This window comes from Pongo pygmaeus, chromosome 15, assembly GCF_028885625.2.
Source record: "Pongo pygmaeus isolate AG05252 chromosome 15, NHGRI_mPonPyg2-v2.0_pri, whole genome shotgun sequence".
Classification (NCBI taxonomy): Eukaryota; Metazoa; Chordata; class Mammalia; order Primates; family Hominidae; genus Pongo; species Pongo pygmaeus.
This window is the reverse complement of record NC_072388.2, coordinates 49,570,795-49,594,665: the sequence shown is the minus strand read 5'-3', so window position 1 is coordinate 49,594,665 and position 23,871 is coordinate 49,570,795. Positions and strand designations below refer to the sequence as shown.

The 23,871-nt window shown below is 41.4% G+C and overlaps 2 protein-coding genes across 3 annotated transcripts in view; one reads left to right on the top strand and one right to left on the bottom strand.

Annotated features, from left to right (window-relative positions):
* Nucleotides 1-23,273, top strand: part of PYGL (glycogen phosphorylase L) — a 47,867-nt gene extending 24,594 nt beyond the window's left edge. For both annotated transcript variants that reach the window (XM_063651220.1, XM_054447660.2), the window contains 16 exons: nt 2,110-2,241; nt 5,147-5,258; nt 5,594-5,676; nt 9,118-9,261; nt 9,493-9,585; nt 10,244-10,390; nt 10,716-10,879; nt 11,405-11,519; nt 13,103-13,204; nt 13,935-14,082; nt 14,202-14,260; nt 14,366-14,507; nt 16,136-16,343; nt 17,284-17,418; nt 17,904-17,970; nt 20,674-23,273. In XM_063651220.1, coding sequence (XP_063507290.1) covers nt 2,110-2,241; nt 5,147-5,258; nt 5,594-5,676; nt 9,118-9,261; nt 9,493-9,585; nt 10,244-10,390; nt 10,716-10,879; nt 11,405-11,519; nt 13,103-13,204; nt 13,935-14,082; nt 14,202-14,260; nt 14,366-14,507; nt 16,136-16,343; nt 17,284-17,418; nt 17,904-17,970; nt 20,674-20,838 — 2,016 coding nt within the window. In that variant the 3' untranslated portion in view covers nt 20,839-23,273. The remainder of the gene's footprint in view (nt 1-2,109; nt 2,242-5,146; nt 5,259-5,593; nt 5,677-9,117; nt 9,262-9,492; nt 9,586-10,243; nt 10,391-10,715; nt 10,880-11,404; nt 11,520-13,102; nt 13,205-13,934; nt 14,083-14,201; nt 14,261-14,365; nt 14,508-16,135; nt 16,344-17,283; nt 17,419-17,903; nt 17,971-20,673) is intronic.
* Nucleotides 22,032-23,871, bottom strand: part of ABHD12B (abhydrolase domain containing 12B) — a 29,535-nt gene continuing 27,695 nt past the window's right edge. The window contains exons 11-12 of the mRNA XM_054447982.2: nt 22,758-22,836; nt 22,032-22,154 (exon numbers count right to left, since the gene is read on the bottom strand). Coding sequence (XP_054303957.2) covers nt 22,032-22,154; nt 22,758-22,836 — 202 coding nt within the window. The remainder of the gene's footprint in view (nt 22,155-22,757; nt 22,837-23,871) is intronic.

Below are 23,871 nucleotides of genomic sequence, written 5' to 3'. Positions count from 1 at the left end.
AGGCTGCGCTCAAACTCCTGGGATCAAGCGACCTTCCTGCCTCAAAAAAATTTTATCTTTGTTCTCTTATGACTGGGATAGTGGAAGTTTAGTTTTTAATTCTGAATTACAGAATTACAGTTATTGACTTTGCATTGCCTTGTAGCTCTTGGCTGCTCTTTGTGGGGTTCAGGGACCAGTAGAATCAGGAGCCCCTGGGAGCTTATTAGGAATGCAGAATTTCAGGCCCCTCCCCAGACCTACTGAGAATCTGCATTTTAAGAAGATGTGACTTTCTGACGAGCTCAGGTCTCTCTCCAGCCTTCCCTAGGGTTCATCTTGCATCTGATACCTCCTCCTTCCTCCAGTGACTCTCTAACTCCTAGCTCTCCTAACTAAAGATGTTGTTGCTATGAGTCCCATTTCCATTCATCATCACGCTGGTAGTTAATATTAGTGGGAAGCTTACTGGCTTTCTTGATAAACAATCACTATCAAAATTTGACTAAGTGAACTTGTATTCATTTTTCTGGCTGTTGACAATAATGTTTAGTCTAAATTCTCAAAAGATAGTGGCTGTGTTTATTTTTGTCTCTTCACACTGTTCCTGAGACAGGCGTTACACTCATGCTTAGGTGATCATGAGATGTCCAACACTGTGTTGTAATTCTTAAGCAATATCTTCTAAAACTAAAGCTGAGTTTTCTAAGAGGTGAATATGAGGAATCAAATAGGTAAAATAACCATATTAGAGATGATCTCATTGACAAAGCTGCTTTTTTACCCCCTTCTGGCCAGAACACAATTCCGTTTTTTAATGTATAGTCATGTACCACATAATGACATTTCAGTCCACAATGGAGCACATATGCAATGGTGGTCCTGTAAGATGGTAATGGAGCTGCCCCCTACGGGTGTACCATTTCTTATGTTTTATACTGAATTTTTACTGTGCCATTTCTATGTTTGGATATGTTTAGATACATAAACACTTACCATCGTGTTACCATTGCCTACAGTATTCAGCACAGTAACGTGCTGTACAGGTTTGTAGTCTAGGAGCAGGAGGCCATACCATATAGCTCAGGTGTGTAGTAGGCAACACCATCTGGGTTTGTGTAAGTGCACTCTCTGACGTTTGCACAATGACAACATTGCCTAACAACACATTTTTCAGAATGTATCCCTGTCGTTAAGCAATCCACAACTGTATGTGTAATATTTTAAAGGTTTCAATAATTTAAAGATACATCCCCCTCCAATGTGTTTGGTGGTGGTGGTGTTCTTATTTTGATGTGTTTGTTTATTTGTTGCAAATGAAAATGTATTTGATGTCCAGGATATCCTAAAGAGAAACCATAGTCTAAAGTTGTATATAAGAAATATTTTGTTATAAATTGACACAAATACCTAGGAAAATATTGAAATTGTCAATAAAACAAGTTCATTACCTCTTAGAATATGTTATTTTCAAACTAAACTATAATCTGTAGTTCATTATCAAATCAAAATTACATAAGGATTAAGATAAGCAAAGACTACATAATGCAATAATGTTCTGTACCTATACCAATAAGCTTGATTAAGAGTGTTCTGCAAGTAGCATTTTGTAACTGATTCTGTATATTCTAGCCACAAGAATCTTGATTGAACCCATTGTGTAGGACTCAATAGGTCCAGGTATCCAATGATAAACATCCCTGTAAGGCCTCTGTCTTTAGCTGAAGCTGGACAATTGGACTCACAGATGTTAAGACAGAGGCTCTGGAACACAGAGACCTAAGGGCAGATCTTATCTCTATCGTTTACTGTTTGACCTTGAGATCTTATGTCTACCGTTTACTATTTGACCTTGAGCAGTTACAATTCCTCATCTTTAAAAGAGGAATCATAGTTCCCTCCTATATGGTTGATATAATGTGAGGATTAAATGCAGTAATACATATAAAATATTTAGAGCTGTATTAGCGAGTATTATTATTGTTGATGTAGGCTGTAAAACAGTTACAAAACAGTACTCAGTATTAGTAAGTTGTTTCAGTTAAAGATGTTTTAAATTTAATGTAATTGAAGTGCTAGGTTCACATTTCCTGACAAATAAATTCTAAGCAATACTGTGTCCTTTTGCAGGTAGAAGAAGCAGATGATTGGCTCAGATATGGAAACCCTTGGGAGAAGTCCCGCCCAGAATTCATGCTGCCTGTGCACTTCTATGGAAAAGTAGAACACACCAACACCGGGACCAAGTGGATTGACACTCAGGTATTCAGAGTGCTCGTATAGCCATCATTTTGTATAGTATTTAGTACAGTAGCTAATACATTGACTATGTAGCATATAGTGGTGATATTGAATACAGGGCATGTCGTGTATTGAATAATAGAATATATTTTTGTAAATAAATCTGTTACTTCTCTTAGCACAGCCCACTCATTTTGGAGACAAGGGAGCTGAGGCCAAGAGAGGAGTGACTTTTATAAGGGTCATTTTGCAACCAGCTTTGTCAGAAAATTGTCAGTTCTTTTTTTTTTTTTTTTTTGCCAGAAAGTTGTCAGTTCTATAGTAACCAGCATGCTTACCTCTTTGGTTTTATATTAAGGTGTTGATAGCAAAATTGAATAATTTTAAATGTCATTCCTGGCTGGGTGCAGTGGCTCACAACTGTAATCCCAGCACTTTGGGAAGCCGAAGCGGGCAGATCACCTGAGGTCAGGAGTTCAAGACCAGCCTGGCCAACATGGTGAATCCCTATCTCTACTAAAAATATAAAAATCAGCCCGGAGTGGTGGCCCATGCCTGTAGTCCCAGCTACTTGGGAGGCTGAGGCAGGAGAATCGCTTGAACCCAGGAGGTGGAGGTTGCAGTGAGCCGAGATCATGTCGCTGCACTCCAGCCTGGGCAACAGAGTGAGACTCCGTCTCAAAAAAAATAAAATAAAATAAAATAAAATAAAAATAAAAGTATGCAGTTTACACAATCAATCCTGGAAGCATTTTATTTACACTGTGGGTCCCACTGCTGAGCTAACTTGTATTTACAAAGCACCTCTAGATACTTTCATAATGTATCCAGAAATTCAATTAGAGAGAGTGTGTGTTTCTGGGCCCACAGAGGCAAGGTTAGGGGGCAGAGGTAATATAAGTGAGCTGGCCCAAGCCATGCAACTTAGCTTCATAGATTGAAATCATCACATGAATTAACCCCAAACTGGTACCCAGTGTTGTCAGAGCATGAGGCCAGATGTGCTCTGTGCATGCATGGGATGGCTTCCAATAAAGTCAAATGACACAGTCATGTGTCAGTTTAGGTCCTCTAGGAAACAGACACCAGAGAGAATGAGAAGTGCAAGTGACATACTTGGGGGGATGCCTATGAAAGATAAAGGGAAAAGGGAGCAGGATGAGGTGGGAAGGCTTCAGACTGTGACACAGGTGTGCCACCTGTGAAAAGTGAAGGGGAAAGAAGCAGCATTCTCAGGAAGAGCCTCAGACCGCAGTGCCACTCTGAGCAAGTGGCCAGGCTGATGGAGCCTGAGACTAAAGATTGCCCATTAGAGAAGTCCCGGCCCTAGTGTCCCAGCCACATGGAGCATCCCAGAGAGCACAGCCTTGGTGTGAGTTCTGAGAGAGCAAGTTCTCTTTGAGGTTCTCTGAAAGAAGATCTAAGCTGTGCACTTCCTGGGCTGCCTTAATTATGCTTCAAGGGTCAGAAGGGTCAAACTCTTGTTTGAACCGAGACTCAATCCCAGCCTGCAAATGACTTTCCCTCATTGATTGCAACTTGCTTTAAAAATCCAGAGACTTTTATCTCTTAATGAAAGATATTTAAATGAGGGTAATTTATTACTTTGAGGTCACGGTGATCATGAAAGTATGACTGAATATATGTGATTGATATGGGCTATAATGCTTCATTCTTCACAATTCAGCAGACCAAATTAAAGAGATGCGTGTTTACGTTTCAATCCTGGCATGACTGTGACCTTGGGCAAGTCACTTCTCTCTCAACTTCAGCTCCCTCATGTCCAAAATAAGTGGGTTGCACTAAATGAGATCCAGCATCCTCCAGTTCAATTATCTGTCATTCTCTTTCCTTCGAGCTTGACTCTGAGGAGGCCAGGAATAAAAATGAATGATTTCTCACTTGAATTTTCGATGCACTGTGAAACATAGTTAATCTTCCTCTTCTCTATTTCAGTGACTGTCACAAAGATCAAGCTAGATTTTCCAAAGCTTACCTCTTAGACTCAACTCAGCTAATTATCAGCTGATTTGGCAGATCACTATAGGAATCACTAAAATAACTCCTTATGCAACTTTAAAAATCTAGCATAACATTTTAAATATTATATGAGATGTTATAGCTTCATAAATTTCCTATTCCATTTATTTTCATCATACTTGAAATCAGATCACTGAAAAACCTATGCAAAACATATTCTAAGTGCTATTTTTTGGTGGGTACAGATTCACATTGTCACTTTGTTTGCATATCATATTTTATTATTATTAGAGCAATGGCTTGATCTGAAACATGAAAGATAAACTTTTTTGGCTGGGTGCGGTGGCTCACGCCTGTAATCCCAGCACTTTGGGAGGCCAAGGTGGATGGATCACGAGGTCAGGAGATCGAAACCATCCTGGCTAACACGGTGAAACCTCGTCTCTACTAAAAAATACAAAAAAATTAGCCGGGCATGGTGGCAGGCACCTGTAGTCCCGGCTACTCGGGAGGCTGAGGCAGGAGAATGGTGTGAACTTGCAGTGAGCCGAGATTGCACCACTGCACTCCAGCCTGGGAGACAGAGCGAGACTCTGTCTCAAAAAAAAAAAAAAAGATAAACTTTTTTGAATACCAATACCATATCATTCCGTTCCACTGCATTTATATCAGGGCAAGGGCACATGGAGAGTCAATGTAGAAATATTGTAAATGACCATCCGTGTGGATGGTTTCAGTCACTAGATTGTACCAGGTGGGGGAGGAACCGCATGTTCCTCTAATACCCTCTGCAGCTCTGAGACCCTCTTCTCCATTTAGGCCTCACACAACTTAAGTTGGTGATGGAGCCAGGAATAGAATTCCACTGCAGTCTCCCAGCCCCTTGTTCAACCTATGTCATCACACTTGGGAAACAATGAGCAGCTGCTTCTGTTTAATCCCGCAGGTGGTCCTGGCTCTGCCATATGACACCCCGGTGCCCGGCTACATGAATAACACTGTCAACACCATGCGCCTCTGGTCTGCTCGGGCACCGAATGACTTTAACCTCAGAGACTGTGAGTACAGCACAGGCCTTGGTTTCTTTATGCGTGTGCTTAATCTTTTTGATTGGTAGTTAGAACCAAATTGAGCTTGAAACAAACAAACAAAAAAGCCTGAGTTTCTGATCTGAACTTCAGTGACTAAGCAGGCATTGTATGGAGGAAGTAGGGAGGGCGTTTTTAAAGCAATTCTCATGTGAAGTCCAGCATGACGGTGTGTTGAAATCCTTTGGGATTTTTAGGAATTTTGGGAATCCCACATGACACACAGCACAGAGCCAGTGAGATCAAGAGGTTTCCAACAACAATGGCTGCTTTCTCTATTTATTGTTTCTCTAACTTTCCCCTAGTTAATGTTGGAGACTACATTCAGGCTGTGCTGGACCGAAACCTGGCCGAGAACATCTCCCGGGTCCTCTACCCCAATGACAATGTGAGTGATCAAGGTTGCTTTCTTAGTGGCAACAGAAGCAGCTTACTTCACAAGAGCCTGTTCAGTAACCTATAAAACACATTTAATATTGATGTTTTTCCATGTGCAGAACAAGCTCCATATTTCTCTCTGAATTGTCTAGATTTCCCCTCCCAACCAAGTAAGGAAAACAAATCTGTATAGTTCATGAAATCAGAATTGGTATTTTGCCCTTGATTAGTGACCCCATCACTAATTGGGAAGTTCTAGAGATGTATTTTGAAACAAAACTGGATATAAGAGATGAAGTAAATCACTGGTGAAGCACTACTTCCTTTCCAGATAGAAATTTTATCTGCAAAGTCAGAAGTCACTGAATATTTTCTGCCTCACCTCTTCTCTCACTGACTAGGCTCTTTCTGGTCCTCTGCCCTGATGCTAGATGGAGTCAGAGACCCTGGGGCAGACCCATGAACAAACATCTGTTTCTTCTGCCACTGACTTGTATCTTTTTCTTATAGTCGATTATTCTAATTTTATTGTAAATATAGCTTAGTTAAAAAAAAAACACTTGGGGCCAGGTGCAATGGCTCATGCCTGTAATCCCAGCACTTTGGGAGGGTGAGGTGGGCAAATCATTTGAGGCCAGAAGTTCAAGACCAGCCTGGCCAACGTGACGAAACCCCGTCCCTACTAAAAATACAAAAAATTAGCCAGGTGTGGTGGTAGGCGCCTGTAATCCCAGCTACTGGAGAGGCTGAGGCAGGAAAATCGCTTGAGCCTGGGAGACAGATTGCAGTGAGCCGAGATTGCACCACTGCATTCCAGCCTAGGTGATGGAGTGAGACTCTGTCTCAAAACACACACATACACACACACACACACATACACACACACCACTTGGAACTGGATCTCAAATCACTGCTATTGATTCTTAGTTGTTTTAAATATATGTAACTCTAAACTTCTCTATGGGTAAAATCATTTTCATGAAGCTGTAATGATTTTTTTAAAGTGGTCTCAGAAGCAATAAAATTAGCACTCTGCTTTACAAAGATGGCAGAAGACAAGGATCTTGGGGGGACTAGGACATAAATAGTCCTTAATACCAGATGTCCACCTGGTGTTAAATCATAATTTCTCAGAAGGGAAGATGATTATGTGGATTTTTCTGGAGCATTTTTAGGAACCTAATGGTATATGTTATTATTCCTTTGTGGAAAACCTGGTGGCTTCAGTACATTTCAGAGAAATCTCTAACCCAAAGCAAAAAGTTATTCTATGTCAGAATCAAAGTAAGAGTTCTTCCAAGTCTGGGACCATACTGCCAACTTAAACCCAGTCTGCAGGGGCTTGAAATTCATCCTCCTGTCTTCAGTAAGGACCAAAACTAATTTTACTGGGAAATAATCGTCTGCAGTAACTGACAATATATACTAAGTTAGCATGGGGTAAAAAGTTGACTAGATTTCTTGGGTAAAAGGGAGTTCTCAGGATCATGTTTTTGTTTGTTTGTTTTTAAGAGTAAGCTGATAAATCCTTTTATACTGTAATTACAATAACAAATTCATTCTTCTCCTCAACTTGGCCATAGCCCTGGCATAGGTCAGTGATTATACTTTTAAGTATTAGGGAGTTCAGAGCCCCAGATATTCTGTATGCAGACCTCTATGCTCATATTCATTAGTTTTAATAGGACTCTGGTCCAAGGCTTACATTTGGGGGGTGGGGTGCTCATCATTTTTAAAATTTTAATTTTAATAGTTTTAGGGGTACAGGTAGTTTTGGTTACATGGATAAGTTCTTTAGTGGTAATTTCTGAGACTTTACGCACCTGTCACCTGAGCAGTGTACACCCAATAAATTGTCTTTCATCCCTCAAGTCCCCAAAGTCCGTTACATCATTCTCATGCCTTTGCATCCTCGTAGCTTAGCTGCCACTTGCAAGTGAGAACATACGATATTCGGTTTTCCATTCCTGAGTTACTTCACTTAGAATAATAGCTTCCAGCTTCATCCAAGTTGCTGCAAAAGACATTATTTTGTTCCTTTTTATGGCTGAGTAGTATTCCATGGTATATATATACCACATATTGTTGTTGGTTGATGGGCGCCTAGACTGATTCCACATCTTTGTAATTGTGAATTGTGCTGCTATAAACGTGTGTGTGTACATGTGTCTTTTTCATATAATGACTTCTTTTCCTTTGGCTAGATATCCAGTAGTGGGATTGCTGGATCAAATGGTAGTTCTACTTTTAGTTCTTTAAGGAATCTCCATACTGTTTAACATAGTAGCTGTACTAATTTATATTCCCACCAGCAGTGTAAAAAGTGTTCCCTTTTCACCACATCCATGCCAACACCTATTGTTTTTTGACTTTTTAATTATGGCCGTTCTTGCAGGAGTAAGGTGGTATCTCATTGTGATTTTAATTTGCATCTCCCTGATAATTAGTGATATTGAGCATTTTTTCATATGTTTGGTTGGCTGTTTGTATATCTTCTTTTGAGAATTGTCTATTCATATCCTTTGCCACTTTTTCATGGGATTTTTTTTTCTTGCTGATTTGTTTGAGTTCCTTGTAGATTCTGGATATTAGTCAAGGCTCACATTTTTAATAGAAGTTACAGCTTTTAATTCTACGACCAGGTAAAGACAGGGCAGCTCCATGATCTATAAAAATCAAAGTGTGATGGCTCAGGGTTAGGACCATTTCTTGGTGACATTTACACGGTTGAGTTGACCGACAGCAAATCTATGTGGGAGGAACTTGGAAGCTGGCCGCCATCATGGCCTCTAAGGCCTCCACCCTGCACACCATAGCCTGGCTGCAATCCTGTCTCGCAGTCATGTAGGGCATTCTCAGCCAGTCGTGGTTCTCCACACGGTCCATGGCTGCCAGTGCTTCCTGATATGTTGCCTGCTAGGAATGTGACTGCAGGCAGGAGGGTGATCATGTGCTGGTTGTGCTCAGCTGCAGGAACTGGGGATAAGGTTGGTGGCCAAGTGTCCTCAGGCTGTCATTAACCTTTTCCTTCATCTTCTTCCCTACTTCCGAGTACTCGGTACTACCAATTCCTGAGCCTTGGGGAGCTCCAGTGTACACACTGAGTTGCTTTTTGGCTTTTCCCCACTGCCAGGTCAGGATTTGGCTGTCTTGGATCTTCTGAATCACTTACCACTCATGCATCTGGTTTTCAGCCTCTAAAAGGTTGTTGCTATTGTCTTTATCCCAACCTCTTTATCTTTTATCTGTATGCCTTTAGAGGATCCTTTTACTGCCATTTTCATGGGGTCTCAGGAAAGAGCAAAGGCTCACAGTTTGGCATTCAAACCACCACCCCTCAGCAGATGTCCAATGGGCCTTAGTCTTAAAATTCCCAGTGCAGGAGACACCAGTCACATGTTGGTCACACCTACAGTATGAACCATTTTTATTCTATCTCTCTGGCTTGAAGTTTTTTGAAGGGAAGGAGCTAAGACTGAAGCAGGAATACTTTGTAGTGGCTGCAACCTTGCAAGATATCATCCGCCGTTTCAAAGCCTCCAAGTTTGGCTCCACCCGTGGTGCGGGAACTGTGTTTGATGCCTTTCCAGATCAGGCAAGTATTTAGTCTGTGGATGCAGTTGGGGTCCACTGAGGGATTGACTGGGATTTCCTATCAGATTAATTCCCCTCTCTCAGTGCTAAAAACGTTGAGCAGGAATAGTGTGCATCAAGCCTTTCATAGAAGGTGGGCATATCATCCAGTGCTTTCTCCAGATGTGTTAGGACAAAGAAGCCAGACCCTGAGCCATCCGTTGCCTTCATGTTGATGTCTTTCCCCACCCAGGTGGCCATCCAGCTGAATGACACTCACCCTGCACTCGCCATCCCTGAGCTGATGAGGATTTTTGTGGATATTGAAAAACTGCCCTGGTCCAAGGTCTGGATAGTTTGGCTTCTTTTTCCTTTAATTAACCAGAATGGCTGCAGTTGAAAGACTGCCAAAACTCCCTTTTTAGTTTTTCAAAGTAAGTTATTGTTGCTAACTTTCAACAGTTAAAGGTATATTTTCCCTGACGCTGACATTTTCCATCCTTAGAGTTTTACAGGGAGTAAGACTATAAAATAAATGAGTACATTCCTAATGGGACACAAATCAATAGCTGTATTAAGGCTTGTATTGTGTTTACCATTTTTGTGTTGAAAAATATTAAAAATTAAATTATCTAACCTCAGAAGACAGCTAATTGAGTGTCCCCATAGCTTTAGAAGTCAGCATTTTACATACTTTGTACTTGCTGAGAGCACTATTTATGTTTTTATCCCTCAATCTTTGTGTATTTAATAAATGAAAGACACGTAAGGATAGTAGATAGATTGATCAGAATGCTGTCTTAAGTTTCATCAGTAGCTTTACAAATGGCTTCCCCCTCACACCCAGAACATGTTTCTATTATCTGGACTATTCAGGAACTTAGTAGAATTGAGTGCTCTGACTATGCACACTGTTGCAGGCAGAGCAGTGTTGAAGAAGGATTTGGCCTGTGCAGTGGGTGCCCACCTTCAGGGCAAGCAGCTGACTCCTTCCTTTCCCCCAGGCGTGGGAGCTCACCCAGAAGACCTTCGCCTACACCAACCACACAGTGCTCCCGGAAGCCCTGGAGCGCTGGCCCGTGGACCTGGTGGAGAAGCTGCTCCCTCGACATTTGGAAATCATTTATGAGATAAATCAGAAGCATTTAGATGTAAGTCATTTTGAGAGATTTTTTCTGTTCATGAGCGTAAGGTCTTAAGGTGTTACAGATGGCTACAGTGTTCCCTCTTACCAAACATCTTTCAATCATTGATACAGCAAAAGTACTCAAGTCCGAGTGGGGCTCCAGCAAAGGCAGCTTTTTGAAAGTGCTGAAATGGAGGGATGGCACCTCCGTAGAGCTAACTCAACCTCTCCCCGTGGAAGTGAAGTTTATATTGAGTAGACCGAAGATTTTGCTTAAGACATGAACAGCGTTATCCCAATGTTGCTTTAAACCTGAGTGACCAGCAAGGGCTTTCTCTTCCTTTGGCTAGAGAATTGTGGCCTTGTTTCCTAAAGATGTGGACCGTCTGAGAAGGATGTCTCTGATAGAAGAGGAAGGAAGCAAAAGGATCAACATGGCCCATCTCTGCATTGTCGGTTCCCATGCTGTGAATGGCGTGGCTAAAATCCACTCAGACATCGTGAAGACTAAAGTGTGAGCCTCCATTACTCTGGCAGTGGGTCTGACACTGATCCATGAATGGAATGATGCTACTAAATGCAGGGTTGCACTTAGGGATGAGGAAAGGCCTTGTTCAAAGATTTAAAAGTATTTTCTTCTATACAAAAAACTCTTCTCTAAAAAAAAAAAAAAAAAGAAAAGGAAAGAAAAAAATGCTTTCCTCTTAGAGCCATCTTAATTCTAGACATAGGAGCCAAAACAAACAAACAAACAAACAAAATACCAAAAAACTATTCTACTGAAAATGTGGTATATATGTCAGTGTGAAGAAGTCAGATGGAGGTGACTGGATTTGAAATTTTTCTGGTAATTCTTTTGAGTTGCAAATGAATTTCTATTTAAATGACAGCCACAGCTACTGTCAGCCTGTCCCTCCACCTTTATTTAACCTTTCTAAGCCTGCACTTGGCTTCTTGAATATAACTTCAAACTTTGTCCAGTGTGCAGGACCCTTTGCCGTTTCAGCCAAATTCAGTGATGTGTCTCCTCCGTCTCCAGATTCAAGGACTTCAGTGAACTAGAACCTGACAAGTTTCAGAATAAAACCAATGGGATCACTCCAAGGCGCTGGCTCCTACTCTGCAACCCAGGACTTGCAGAGCTCATAGCAGAGGTAACTGGGTAGTGCTGAGAGGAAAGGAGGCCTGACTCGAATGCAAGAGGCATATGACTATACTTGTAACTTGTAAATCCAGTCTGCAGCTGGGCTGGCTTCCTCAGCATGTGGCTTGTGCAGTCACACAGGGCTCCATGCTGGGTTTAATTCTCTGCTGTAGTCATCTTGAAATTATTTATTATTATTATTATTATTATTGTTATTATTATTGAGACAGAGTTTCACTCTATTGCCCAGGCTGGAGTACAGTGGTGCAATCTCTGCTGACTGCAACCTCCACCTCCCGGGTTCAAGCGATTCTCCTGCCTCAGCCTCCCGAGTAGCTGGGATTACAGGCACACATCACCATGCCCAGCTAATTTTTGTATTTTTAGTAGAGACGTGGTTTTACCATGTTGGCCAGGCTGATCTTGAACTCCTGACCTCTGGTGATCTGCTCCCCCTTGGCCTCCCAAAGTGCTGGGAATACAGGCATGAGCCATCACACACAGCCGTCATCTTGAAATTCTTAATTTTTGAACAAAAGGTCCTGCAAATTATGTAGCTAGTTGCAGCTAACAGTATTCATAGGACACTCACATAGAAGATGGTTTTCTCTAGTAAAAGAGGATAACAAAGCCCATATAAGTAACTAACAGAACCTGGGTTCCTGGTCACTCTTATAAGTAGATTTCCTGTTTTTAACACTTTAATACCAGTGAAGCTGGCTGGGTGTGATGGCTCATGCATGTAATCCAGTGCTTTGGGAGGCCTAGGCAGGAGACTCACTTGAGGCCAGGAGTTTGAAACTAGCCTGGGCAACATGAGACCCACCCCCACCACCACCACCCATCTCTACAAAAATAAAAAAATTAGCCAGATGTTGTGGCATGCACCTGTAGTCCTAGCTACTCAGAGGCTGAGGCAAGAGGATTGCTTGAGCCCAGGAGGTCAAGGCTGCAGTGAGCTATGATCACGACACTGCTCTCCAGCCTGGGTGACAGGGTGAGATCCTGTCTCCAAAAAAATTAAATAAAAATAAAAATAATTTTTAGACTGGATGTGATGGCTCACGCCTGTAATCCCAGCACTTTGGGAGGCCGAGGAGGGCAGATCACGAGGTCAGGAGATCAAGACCATTCTGGCTAACATGGTGAAACCCCGTCTCTACTAAAAATACAAAAAAAAATTAGCCAGGTGTGGTGGCAGGCACCTGTAGTCCCAGCTACTCGGGAGGCTGAGGCAGCAGAATGGCATGAACCTGGAAGGTGGAGCTTGCAGTGAGCCGATATCATGCCACTGTACTCCAGCCTGGGCGACAGAGCGAGACTCCATCTCAAAAAAAATGAATAAATAAATAAAAATAAATAAAAAAATAAAAATAATTTTTAAAAACTGCTGAAACTACATTTAAGATACTAGCAAAAGTGTTCTTCCCACGTAGACTTTATAGCCTCTTCTTTGAGTCAAACTATCCCATGTTCTGTGTGATATGTGAACTATACTGTGGTAGGTGACAGAGAGAAATACTAACAGAAACTGCCCATTTGGACTTGATTACCATCCCCAAATTGAAGTCACCTTTTCCTTTGAATTTAAAGAAAATTGGAGAAGACTATGTGAAAGACCTGAGCCAGCTGACCAAGCTCCACAGCTTCCTGGGTGATGATGTCTTCCTCCGGGAACTCGCCAAGGTGAAGCAGGTGAGCCTTCCAGGTGTGGGTCCCCTCCTGGGCACTCACTGTGAAAGTTTATCCTGTAGTTTTTGTTTGTTTATTTTTTGAGACAGAGTCTCGTTCTGTTGCCCAGGCTGGAGTGCAGTGGCACAATCTCGGCTCACTGCAACCTCCACCTCCCGGGTTCAAGCGATTATCCTACCTCAGCCTCCCAAGCAGCTGGGATGACAGGCGCCCGCCACCACGCCCGGCTAATTTTTGTATTTTTAGTAGAGACAGGGTTACACTATGTTGGCTAGGCTGGTCTCGAACTCCTGACCTCAAGTGATCCACCCGCCTCGGCCTCTCAAAATGCTGAGATTACAGCCATGAGCCACCACGCCCGGCCTATCCTGTAGTTTTTAAAAACAGACCACCCAGCCAGGCGCGGTGGCTCATCCCTGTAATCCTAGCACTTGGGCAGCCAAGGAGGGTGAATCACCTGAGGTCAGGCATTCAAGACCACTCTGGCCAACATGGTGAAACCCCGTCTCTACTAAAAATACAAAAATTAGCCAGGCAGTAGTGGCGTATACCTGTAATCCCCGATAGGATAATCACTTGAACATGGGAGGTGGAGGCTGCAGTGATCTGAGATCATAACCACTGCACTCCAGCCTGGGCAAAAGAGTGAGACTCCGTCTCAAAAAAAAGAAAAACTGGGCCACCCAATGCTTCAAAGCCAAAAGAGCTCTGGCACCATGCACTGTCTCAACAGGAGAATAAGCTGAAGTTTTCTCAGTTCCTGGAGACCAAGTACAAAGTGAAGATCAACCCATCCTCCATGTTTGATGTCCAGGTGAAGAGGATACACGAGTACAAGCGACAGCTCTTGAACTGTCTGCATGTGATCACGATGTACAACCGTGAGTCAGCCCTGTAGCCAACAAGCCCCCTTGCAGGTGGAAGCAGCAGCCTCAGCATAGGTCTCACTGCCCTGACCGTCAGCTGTCTTCCATTTCATCCATGTCTCCATCTTTTTCAGGCATTAAGAAAGACCCTAAGAAGTTATTCGTGCCAAGGACAGTTATCATTGGTGGTAAAGTAAGTTGAATCTATTCAATGGGGACTTGAGGGCTCTAATCTCTTGCCATTCTTCTACTTCATCATGGCTGCCTTCTGTCAATGCGTTTGACCTTCTTCCCCAAGGCTGCCCCAGGATATCACATGGCCAAAATGATCATAAAGCTGATCACTTCAGTGGCAGATGTGGTGAACAATGACCCCATGGTTGGAAGCAAGTTGAAAGTCATCTTCTTGGAGAACTACAGAGTATCTCTTGCTGAAAAAGGTACTACCCTCATTGCAAAATATGCAGGGGCCAGGGCAAACTCTAGAGATTACATGGTATGAAAGATGGGGCAGCCAACCTCCAGGAGCTAGTAACTTAGGATAGGTGTCACTCTTGTGCAGAATAAGGGCCTACGCTAAGAGGTTTTAAAGTGACCCAAGTCACAATGAAATTGATGTCCTGGAGACAGTATCACAGGATTATACTTGCAAGTACATTTTCTTCCAAGCCAGTGAGAGCTATGTGCTGGGGGAGGCAGCCCTGAGGTTTCAGCATCATTCAGAACCCGCTCTATAAAATAGAGGAAAAGTCTTCAGTTCCCAGCCCCAGTTTTGCAAAAGAACACCAAATCCCCAGTCCTCAGATATTCCTTTGGTCACTCTGTGAGAAGAAGTGCTGTCACTTGCTCTTGTAGCAACAATAAATGAGGGCAGATGTCAGGCTGCCAAAGCACGAGGCTTAGATGTGCCTCACATGGGCACTTCAGCATCAAGCATGATGCTCCCACATGGGGACAGCCAGATGGGCAAGAAGCCAGTGTCCCTTTCTCTTCCACTGGGACCTTTGGTTATTTGGGTCAGAAGCTCACAGAGCACTATCCACATGCAAATGCCCAACTGTGTATTCACCCACTTCCCAAACTGAAAGTAGAAAGGGTGCTTTTTCTTTTTGTGATGTTTTTAGGTCCTCTGATGTTACTGTTTAAGAACTCTCTGCATTAAGAGAAAAGAGCCAGGTTCCTAGGGGTGCAAAAGAAGATACATCTAATCCACAAATAAGCTCTCAGAGTAAAGCAGAAAAGTGGTCCTGACCTTTGTAGTCAAAGGAAGTGCTTCAGGCAGCTCTAATTTGCGTGCAAATCAGCCTGAAAGGTCAGAGGCTAGATGTCTAGCCCCAGGCACACCTCAATTACGTGTGGCTTATTTCCCTGCAGGGAAAGTGGAAGGAAGGAGGTGAGAAGTAGAAGGAATGCAGACAATCCAGTCTCCTCAGGTTGCCAAAGAGGAGTCCTGGAGAGACACTCTGAATGTTATGGATCAAGAGAGAGAAGTTCAGCCTGGGCAACATAGGGAGACCCCATACCTACAAAAATTTTTAAAAATTAGCTGGACATGATGGTGCTCGCCTGTAGTTGTAGCTACTTGGGAGGCTGGGGCAGGAAGATTGCTTGAGCCTAGGAGGTCAAGGCTGCAGTAAGCTGTAATCACTCCACTGCACTCCACCCTGGGTGACAGAGTGAGACCCTGTACCAAAAAAAAAAAAAAAAAAGAAAAAAAGAAAAATTTCAATATATTTTATAAAGTAGAAGAAATAAAAATAAAACCGTAGCAAAAATTGGAAGGGATAAAAGGAAGAAGAGAAATGTAGTATCAATGTTTGTCATAGTCAATAGATACTCTTCAAAGTTTATAGCTCGAGAAAGAAATATAAACATATAAAATGGACAAAAGTGGTTGCCTGAGTCAAGGCGAAAGAGTGTGATCTGCCTTCTAGACCATTTGAATGTTTATCTTAATGTGCATGTATTACTTTAATTATCAAAACAGCCCAACTTCATAAATGCTTCAATACAATACAAGCAGATCTAGAGAGACAAAATTACTAATTTTAACTTACCTTTCTTGCAGTCATTCCAGCCACAGATCTGTCAGAGCAGATTTCCACTGCAGGCACCGAAGCCTCGGGGACAGGCAATATGAAGTTCATGCTAAATGGGGCCCTAACCATCGGGACCATGGATGGGGCCAACGTGGAAATGGCAGAAGAAGCCGGGGAAGAGAACCTGTTCATCTTTGGCATGAGGGTAGATGATGTGGCTGCTTTGGACAAGAAAGGGTGAGACAACAGCTTCTCTTTGCTAGGCAGGACCCCCCCTCCCCCGCAGAAGGTGTGTGACCTGAGAGGGCTTCCTGCCCACACAGATATCCCACTGAGGCTGGATCACATAAGAGGTGGCAGCAGAACATCTCCCATGATGAGGCAGGAGAGCCTCCCGGCCACAGATTAATATTATTAAACCCAGCAAGTAAAAGTACAGACACATGGAGGAGTTGCTATTTGTTATCGGCCATTGCAGAGCTGGCCTCAAAGAGCTATTTTTCCTCCATATGTATGATTTTTACTTTGATCAAAAGATGAACCAGTTTCTAGTTGGAAGGGTTACCTATAATTTAAATCATGATCTAGTGCTCCTTTAAGATATCAAAGAAATTGACTAAAATGTGATAGAGAATAGATACGGATGTACAGAAGTAATTGGAAACATTTATTTTCACTTAATATCTGGATGGGCTTATTAACCTGAGTTCAAGCACAAAATAAAGAGTACTGCCCAAAGAAGCAACATTTGGAGGATGTTGAATATACTTCCTGACCCTTGGAAGTCAGTTTCCCTCAGTAGCAACAACTTTTGAGAATCTGTGGATCCAAAAAGCAACTGATCTACTTAATACAATGTTCATTTAGAGCCATAAAGTCTGCTTTGAAATGGACCTTGCTGTATTCTACCACATCAGACTCTTGATCTTTGACTAGAGTTTTCATTATCTATTGTTCTTAGTGTCTTTGCTTATAAGGAATCAAATTTACAGGGAGAAGAACTTACAGATCTAGTTAAAAGTTATATATACTCATGGTGAAATCTATAATGACTTCTTTGAATGCTAGTATTTCTGAATGTATTTTTTCACAGTGAATGCAGTGTCTAGTGTGTTGTTAATCACACAACACAATAACAGAGCCTTTTTCTCATCACCCACCCACCCCTACCCAACAGGTACGAGGCAAAAGAATACTATGAGGCACTTCCAGAGCTGAAGCTGGTCATTGATCAAATTGACAATGGCTTTTTTTCTCCCAAGCAGCCTGACCTCTTCAAAGAGATCATCAACATGCTATTTTATCATGACAGGTGAGTTCCCATAAGAAGATGGTGCTATTTGGATCATGAAAGGGGGACAAGAAAATCTTAAACCAACCAACTCTAAAACCAACAAGAAAATCTTAAACCAATCTTAAACCAACTTAAACCCACTCATGTAGATTAGCATAGATTAGCGTGATCTGCTCAGGTAATTTAGGCTTGGGAAAAAAGTTAGATATTCTCCACCAACGATGCCAGTAAGGTTTAAGAATAACACACACAAATCTGATTCTCTTTTTCTCCTTCCACTGATATTCCCAACTTCCAAATGCATCCAAGTGATGACATTCTCACATGTGAGAACCATAAGAAGGTTGAGGGCTGGTTAAAAGTCTTACAAACAGAAATATGAATTTGGTAAACCAGCCATGCCTGATATTAAGCGAAAGATGATTTTACATGGAATTTTAGCATGTATCTATTAATGAAGCTTTTGACTGTTTTTTTTTCCTCTTCCAATCACAAAATAAAAGGTTTAAAGTCTTTGCAGACTATGAAGCCTATGTCAAGTGTCAAGATAAAGTGAGTCAGCTGTACATGGTGAGTAAATTGCCAAGATTTATAGAGAAAACCAGTTTACTATGATTCATTAAAATGTGGGTTTTTTAATTAAATCTAAATAGCAGATCCCCATTAAGCAATCAAAAAAACAACAACAAAAACAAACAAACAACAACAACAGAAAAAACCTTGACTTTTCCCAAGTTCAGGCCAAGGTTGAGATTTGACATTTCAGCAGGAGTTGTAATTTTTTTTTTTTTTTTTTTTTTTTTTGAGACAGATCTCGCTCTGTCACTCAGATGGGAGTGCAGTGGCGCGATCTTGACTCACTGTAACCTTCTTCTCTCGGCCTCCCAAGTAGCTGGGATTACAGGCACGTGCCACCACACTTAGCTAATTTTTGTATTTTTTGTGGAGATGGGGTTTCACCATGTTGGCCAGGCTGGTCTAGAACTCCTGACCTCAGGTGATTCGCCCACCTCTGCCTCCCAAAGTGCTGGGATTACAGGCGTGAGCCACCATGCCCAACCAGTTGTAAATTTTTTAATATCCAACTTTTTTAAAAGTCACAAATAATTCAATATTTATTGAGCACCCACTCTGTAGCAGACATGTCCTGGAAGCTAAGGAAATAAAGCCTCAGAGGGGCATTCGGTGTCTTTTTTATGCCGGGCACTGTGCTGGCACTGAGAACACAGCATGAGCAAAGTTGAGGTCTCGCCCTCCCTCCCCTCCCTCAAGGAGTCTGTTTGAACATCGAGATTCTTAACCAGAAGTACACATAGAATCACCAAGGTAGCTTCATCATAGTACAGATGCCAGCCCCGCCACTGAGAGATTCTTTCCCAGTAGTGGGTGGGGTCACCATCAGTATTTGAGAAACTTGCCATGATGATTCTAAGGCTAAACCATGGTTTGTTAAGATAAGGACTGACCCCTATTCTTTGAAAATTGCAAAATAAGTACCTCTTCTGGACTTCTCATGGAGGGGGCTGTATCAATAGAATATAAATGTGTAGAAAGAGAAAGGTTCATAATTGAATTTTTAAAAAAAGAAAGAATAAGAAGGAAGACAATACTATACTGAGGGAAAAAAAAAAGGGATGGGTAGAGCCATGTGAATAAGCCTCCACATGCAAAGTTATACACTTTATCAAACAACTCTCTAGCTGTGTTTTGTAAATATGTAAAAAGGTTGATCATCTCTGATAGGAGAGACTTTTAGTGAATTTCAGATACCCTAAAGGAATGGATACTGGAGGGGGCTAGCTCTGTGCTAAGACTCCAGGGTGGGTTTTACTAACATTTCTTTCTATTCCTTTCCCAAGGCAGATAAAAGGGTAGTTCCTACAGTCATCCTAAATGTCCCATTGGGATTTTAAAAAGGATCATTCAATGCCTGTGCTGCTTTACAGCCCTTATCTTCTAATAGAATAATGGCCAGTCCCCCAGTGGCATATAGACCAGAATAAGTTCAAGTTAATGGCTACAAACAAGCAGGGCAGTGCTAGAGCTAAGCTCAGGGGCTCATTACCTGCTTCCTGTATATTGGAGAGAAAAGCCATATACAGGCCCCAAGAATGCAAAGACACAGGGAAGAGAATGGCCACCTCAAGACAGACCAATAAAACAGCACAGGAAAGAAAAATATGTTCTTTTTTCTTTCCTGTGACAAATGTGAATGTCTCCTCTGTTAAAATTATGGCCCAAATCCAAAGGATGCTCATCTAGAAACCCAGCATTTGATTCGGTCTTTCTTGTTCATTAGTGCAAATTGCAGCTTTTTACTCTTAACAATGATTGTATTGTTGAGACTTAGTAAACATGACCCATATAGCTGGGAACTCTATTCATTATCCATTTAAATAGTTTAAGAAAATGAAGAGAGAAAGCTTTTATCCTCCTCTTATTATAGGAAGTTTCCGAAGTCTGAATAAACAAATTTCAGATGCTGTTTTGCTGTACCTTAAGGAATGATGGTGGTTTCAGTCTTTCTCGTAAGCATTTGTAATGCATTGATAACATTTTTGAATAATGTTCTGTTCACTTCCAATACACTTTTAGAGTTCCTTACAAAATTAAGAGGCTATAAAATAAATTCCTTCTTATCATATTCTTTTATATAAAAATTATGAGATTTTGATATTTTTTATTAAGGATAAAGACTCAATTGACCCTGTTTTGAAGCCCCAGTAGAGTGTTTGGGACTCAGTGTAAGCCTACTACAGTGCGTACCTTCAGAAAGAACAAGTAAAGCTAAGTAGGTCAATAAAGCCTCTCATTGAATTGTTTGCCTGCATTATAGCTAACATTTTAGAGCAGTGTTTTTCAAACTCTATGAGCCATAGGATAAGTCTCTTGACATGGCATTTAGCAGACAATGAATTCCTCCCCTATAGTTTAAAGGGAAGTATCTTCATTCATAAGAAAGCATGGGAAATATGGCTTACATGCCAAAACATTGTAACCACAGCAGGAATTGCCAACTAGGCAATGTACATCCATGGTTCTCTTAGAGTGAAAAATACTCTTTTTTCATTCTTAAGAGAATTATACTCAAAATATGAGAAAAGTACATTCTATTCTACCTCTCAACAAACAAACAAGAATATTTGTAATTTACTATAATTTATTCCTGTCATTTTCCCTCGTGAAATGTGTTTGGATGTGCTTGGCTGATGTTTATTACAAAGCTCACTGCGCACTGGGACTCTGGGCTGTATATGCATATGTTGTTTACAGAATCCAAAGGCCTGGAACACAATGGTACTCAAAAACATAGCTGCCTCGGGGAAATTCTCCAGTGACCGAACAATTAAAGAATATGCCCGGAACATCTGGAACGTGGAACCTTCAGATCTAAAGATTTCTCTATCCAAAGAATCTAACAAAGTCCATGGACACTGAACTCTAAAATGTCTCTAGAAAACATAGCTTCTTACTGAACTTGAACATTTTTACGACATTCACTGGTTATTGTTTTGTTAGCTAATAATCTATAATAGTTGAGTATCTTTGGGAATGGGGAGGGAAATTATATGTAATAGAGCTTAAAAATATGAAGTGTCAATTTCCAAGGGCTACATGAGTGCCAAAACTTATTTTGTAGCAAATCTAGTGATGCTTTGCTACTGCTAGGATTTACCCCAAAACTAGTCATAAAATTAGAAAACTGCTTAGAACTTTCAAATGCCATTTAAATGAACTAAACTAAAATACAAAAAACGTAACTACGTAGAAGCAACTTTCTTACACTTCTAACTGAGTCCAAACCAAAGACCAATGTCTTAGTCCGTGTGGGCCGCTAAAACAAAATGGCATAAAGTGGGTAGCTTATAAACAACAGAAATTTATTTCTCACAGTTCTGGGGGCTGGAAAGTCCAACAGCAAGCCACTGGCCGATTCAGTGCCTGATGAGGGCTACTTTGGTTCATAGATGAAGCCTTCTCACTGTATCCTCAAATGGTAGGAGGAGTGAAGAGCTCTTTTGGCCATAATTTATCAGGGCACTAATCTCATTCATGAGAGCTCAACCCCACCTCCTATTACCATCACACTGGTGATTAGGTTTCAACATAATTTGGGGGGCAGGCCCAGATATTCAGACCATAGCAACTACCTTATTCACAAATATCCATAGAATGTTTGATAACTACATATTTTTAGATAGGATCTAGATTTTACCAAATTCTGGTTCTCCACAGTGAGGTTTCAGTATGTTTTACAAAGTAGATTATGATAAGCCAAACAAGAACATTCCATACTGCCTAACATTCGTACTTTCTGTTGTTAAAATGGCAAGTGATTTGTAGAGAAGTCAATGGCTTCAGCTCATCCGACCAGCCCAGTACAATTTTACATTAAAACAATACACATCACAGGTGGTGTTTGGACCAAGTCTTCATTGAAGATTTCCACTCCTCCCAGACTCATGACCATTGCTTGCTCAGGAAATCTCTGTAGAAAAAGGACCCAGATCAGCTCACACCCTTTCCCTACCTAAATAAGCAAAATATTATACATTTTCGTGTTGTGGCCTAAGTAAGCCAGAGCAGCCCTAATTGCCTTGAAGGGCAACATACATTTAGCAAAGCGACTCTTACCTCACGGTTATTAACAGTGTGGGGCTTTTACAAAGCAGGTTGTGTTGGAAGCCAGGAGGAAAGATAACCATCTTGACCCTCTCTTTGTTCCTGTATGCATTGCATGCAATTTCATAGACCTGTAAGGGACAGAAAGAGACTCAAAGGCTGGCCATTCAAAGCTGTAGATTTCTCTAGTCCGATTTCCCTAAAAGTGCACAGAAACAGCTAACTTGGGGAGTTTGTTCCATTAAGCCAGAGACACAAAAACTCTCCATGTCCCAGTTGGCTGTCTCTACAGCTAAAGATCTGAATGCTGCTCAGCTAATATAGAATACTGATAAAACCTCATCCTTCCCTGCTTGAACCTCCCTGCAAAATGACAAGGAATTGCTATGGACCCACTCTAGTAGAAGTTTGTTTAAAAGGAAAAAGTCTGTATCTTCCATTTTAGATTCACTACAGTAGAGATGACATGGAGGTTCCCACAGCAGCCTGGGATACCCTACACTTGCAGCTCCACACAACCCAGATGAGGAGCCAGGCTCTGCCACAAACACTCCTTTGAGCTAAGTAGCCAAGGACGCTGATGCCCATTTGATAAAACTATAGAGGCTATTCAGGGGTGTAGAGAATCTCCTATAATGTCAGAGACCCTCCTTTCGGCTCTAATCAAAGTTTGGCTGAATGAAAAGGTGAAATGAGTATAGTATATTTCAGTCAGCATTGAGCCCTTAGTTTACCTTTTTCCCATACTCCAAAGGCACTGTCCTGTCATCCTCTCCATGTAAGATGAGAAGAGGAGAAGAAAGGAATTTAACACTAGGGACAAGTAGAAGAAAAGCATTCAGTTAAAGAATTATACATTGAGATTTCTCCTCTTCTAAGTTAAAGCTTTAGCAAAACATGAGGCCTGTCTAAATTACAAGAAATTTCTTTCCTTCCTTCCAAGGAATAACAATATCATACATTTAAAAATTTCACATAGTAGCTTTTTTACTCCATGCAAGTTTCCCTCTCTCCCATTTACTCATGCAATTTAACTGGCTGTTTAATTAATTTACTTCTGCATGATTTTTGGAAATACTAAAAAAAAAAAAAAAAAAAAAAAAACACTGAAACACTGATTTTGTACAGTGTTAGAAGAACCTTATATTCTTCTTTGCTCCACCTATTTTGTAACATCTGAAATATTTTATTAAAAGACTAGAAAAGAAAACAAAACTCAAAACCTCAATAAAACAAAAACTATGACAGAATCAGAGACCTCTTTGTAGCAATTTGTTTACTTTTCTCCATAAATGTAGAGGATGGACACACAGTTAACAGGTCTGATTAGCTTCCTGGTCAACCCCCTAGTTTGCTAATTCAAAAGGGCTACGGCATGAAGAATGTCTTGTCTCCCACTCCAGTTGCTTTCTCAAACAATGCTTCCCTGTCCCCCCAAAATTCTGATACCCATCCATCTCTGCCACAGTGACTCACTGACATCCCTGAGAATGTTGGATTTTCTCAAGTGTGTTGACATAGAAAAATACATTGACAACAACCGTCTATTTGGAAGCATTCTTAAATTCTCTAACTGTAACAGGCTAACTTGATAAATTCTAGTCATTGGATTTGCTGTCACGTTAGTAAGGTGGATGGTAGATGAGTTTTCATTATATGAAGAAAAGGGCCTAGAAGTCAGAGATGCCTCAAGAAATGTTAGGCTGGTTTTTTGTTTGTTTGTTTGTTTGTTTTACAGGATGTCACTCTGTCACACAGGCTGGAGTGCAGTGGCACAATCACAGCTGACTGCAACCTCAACCTCCCAGGCTCAAGTGATCCTCCTACTTCAGCCCCACATGTAGTTGG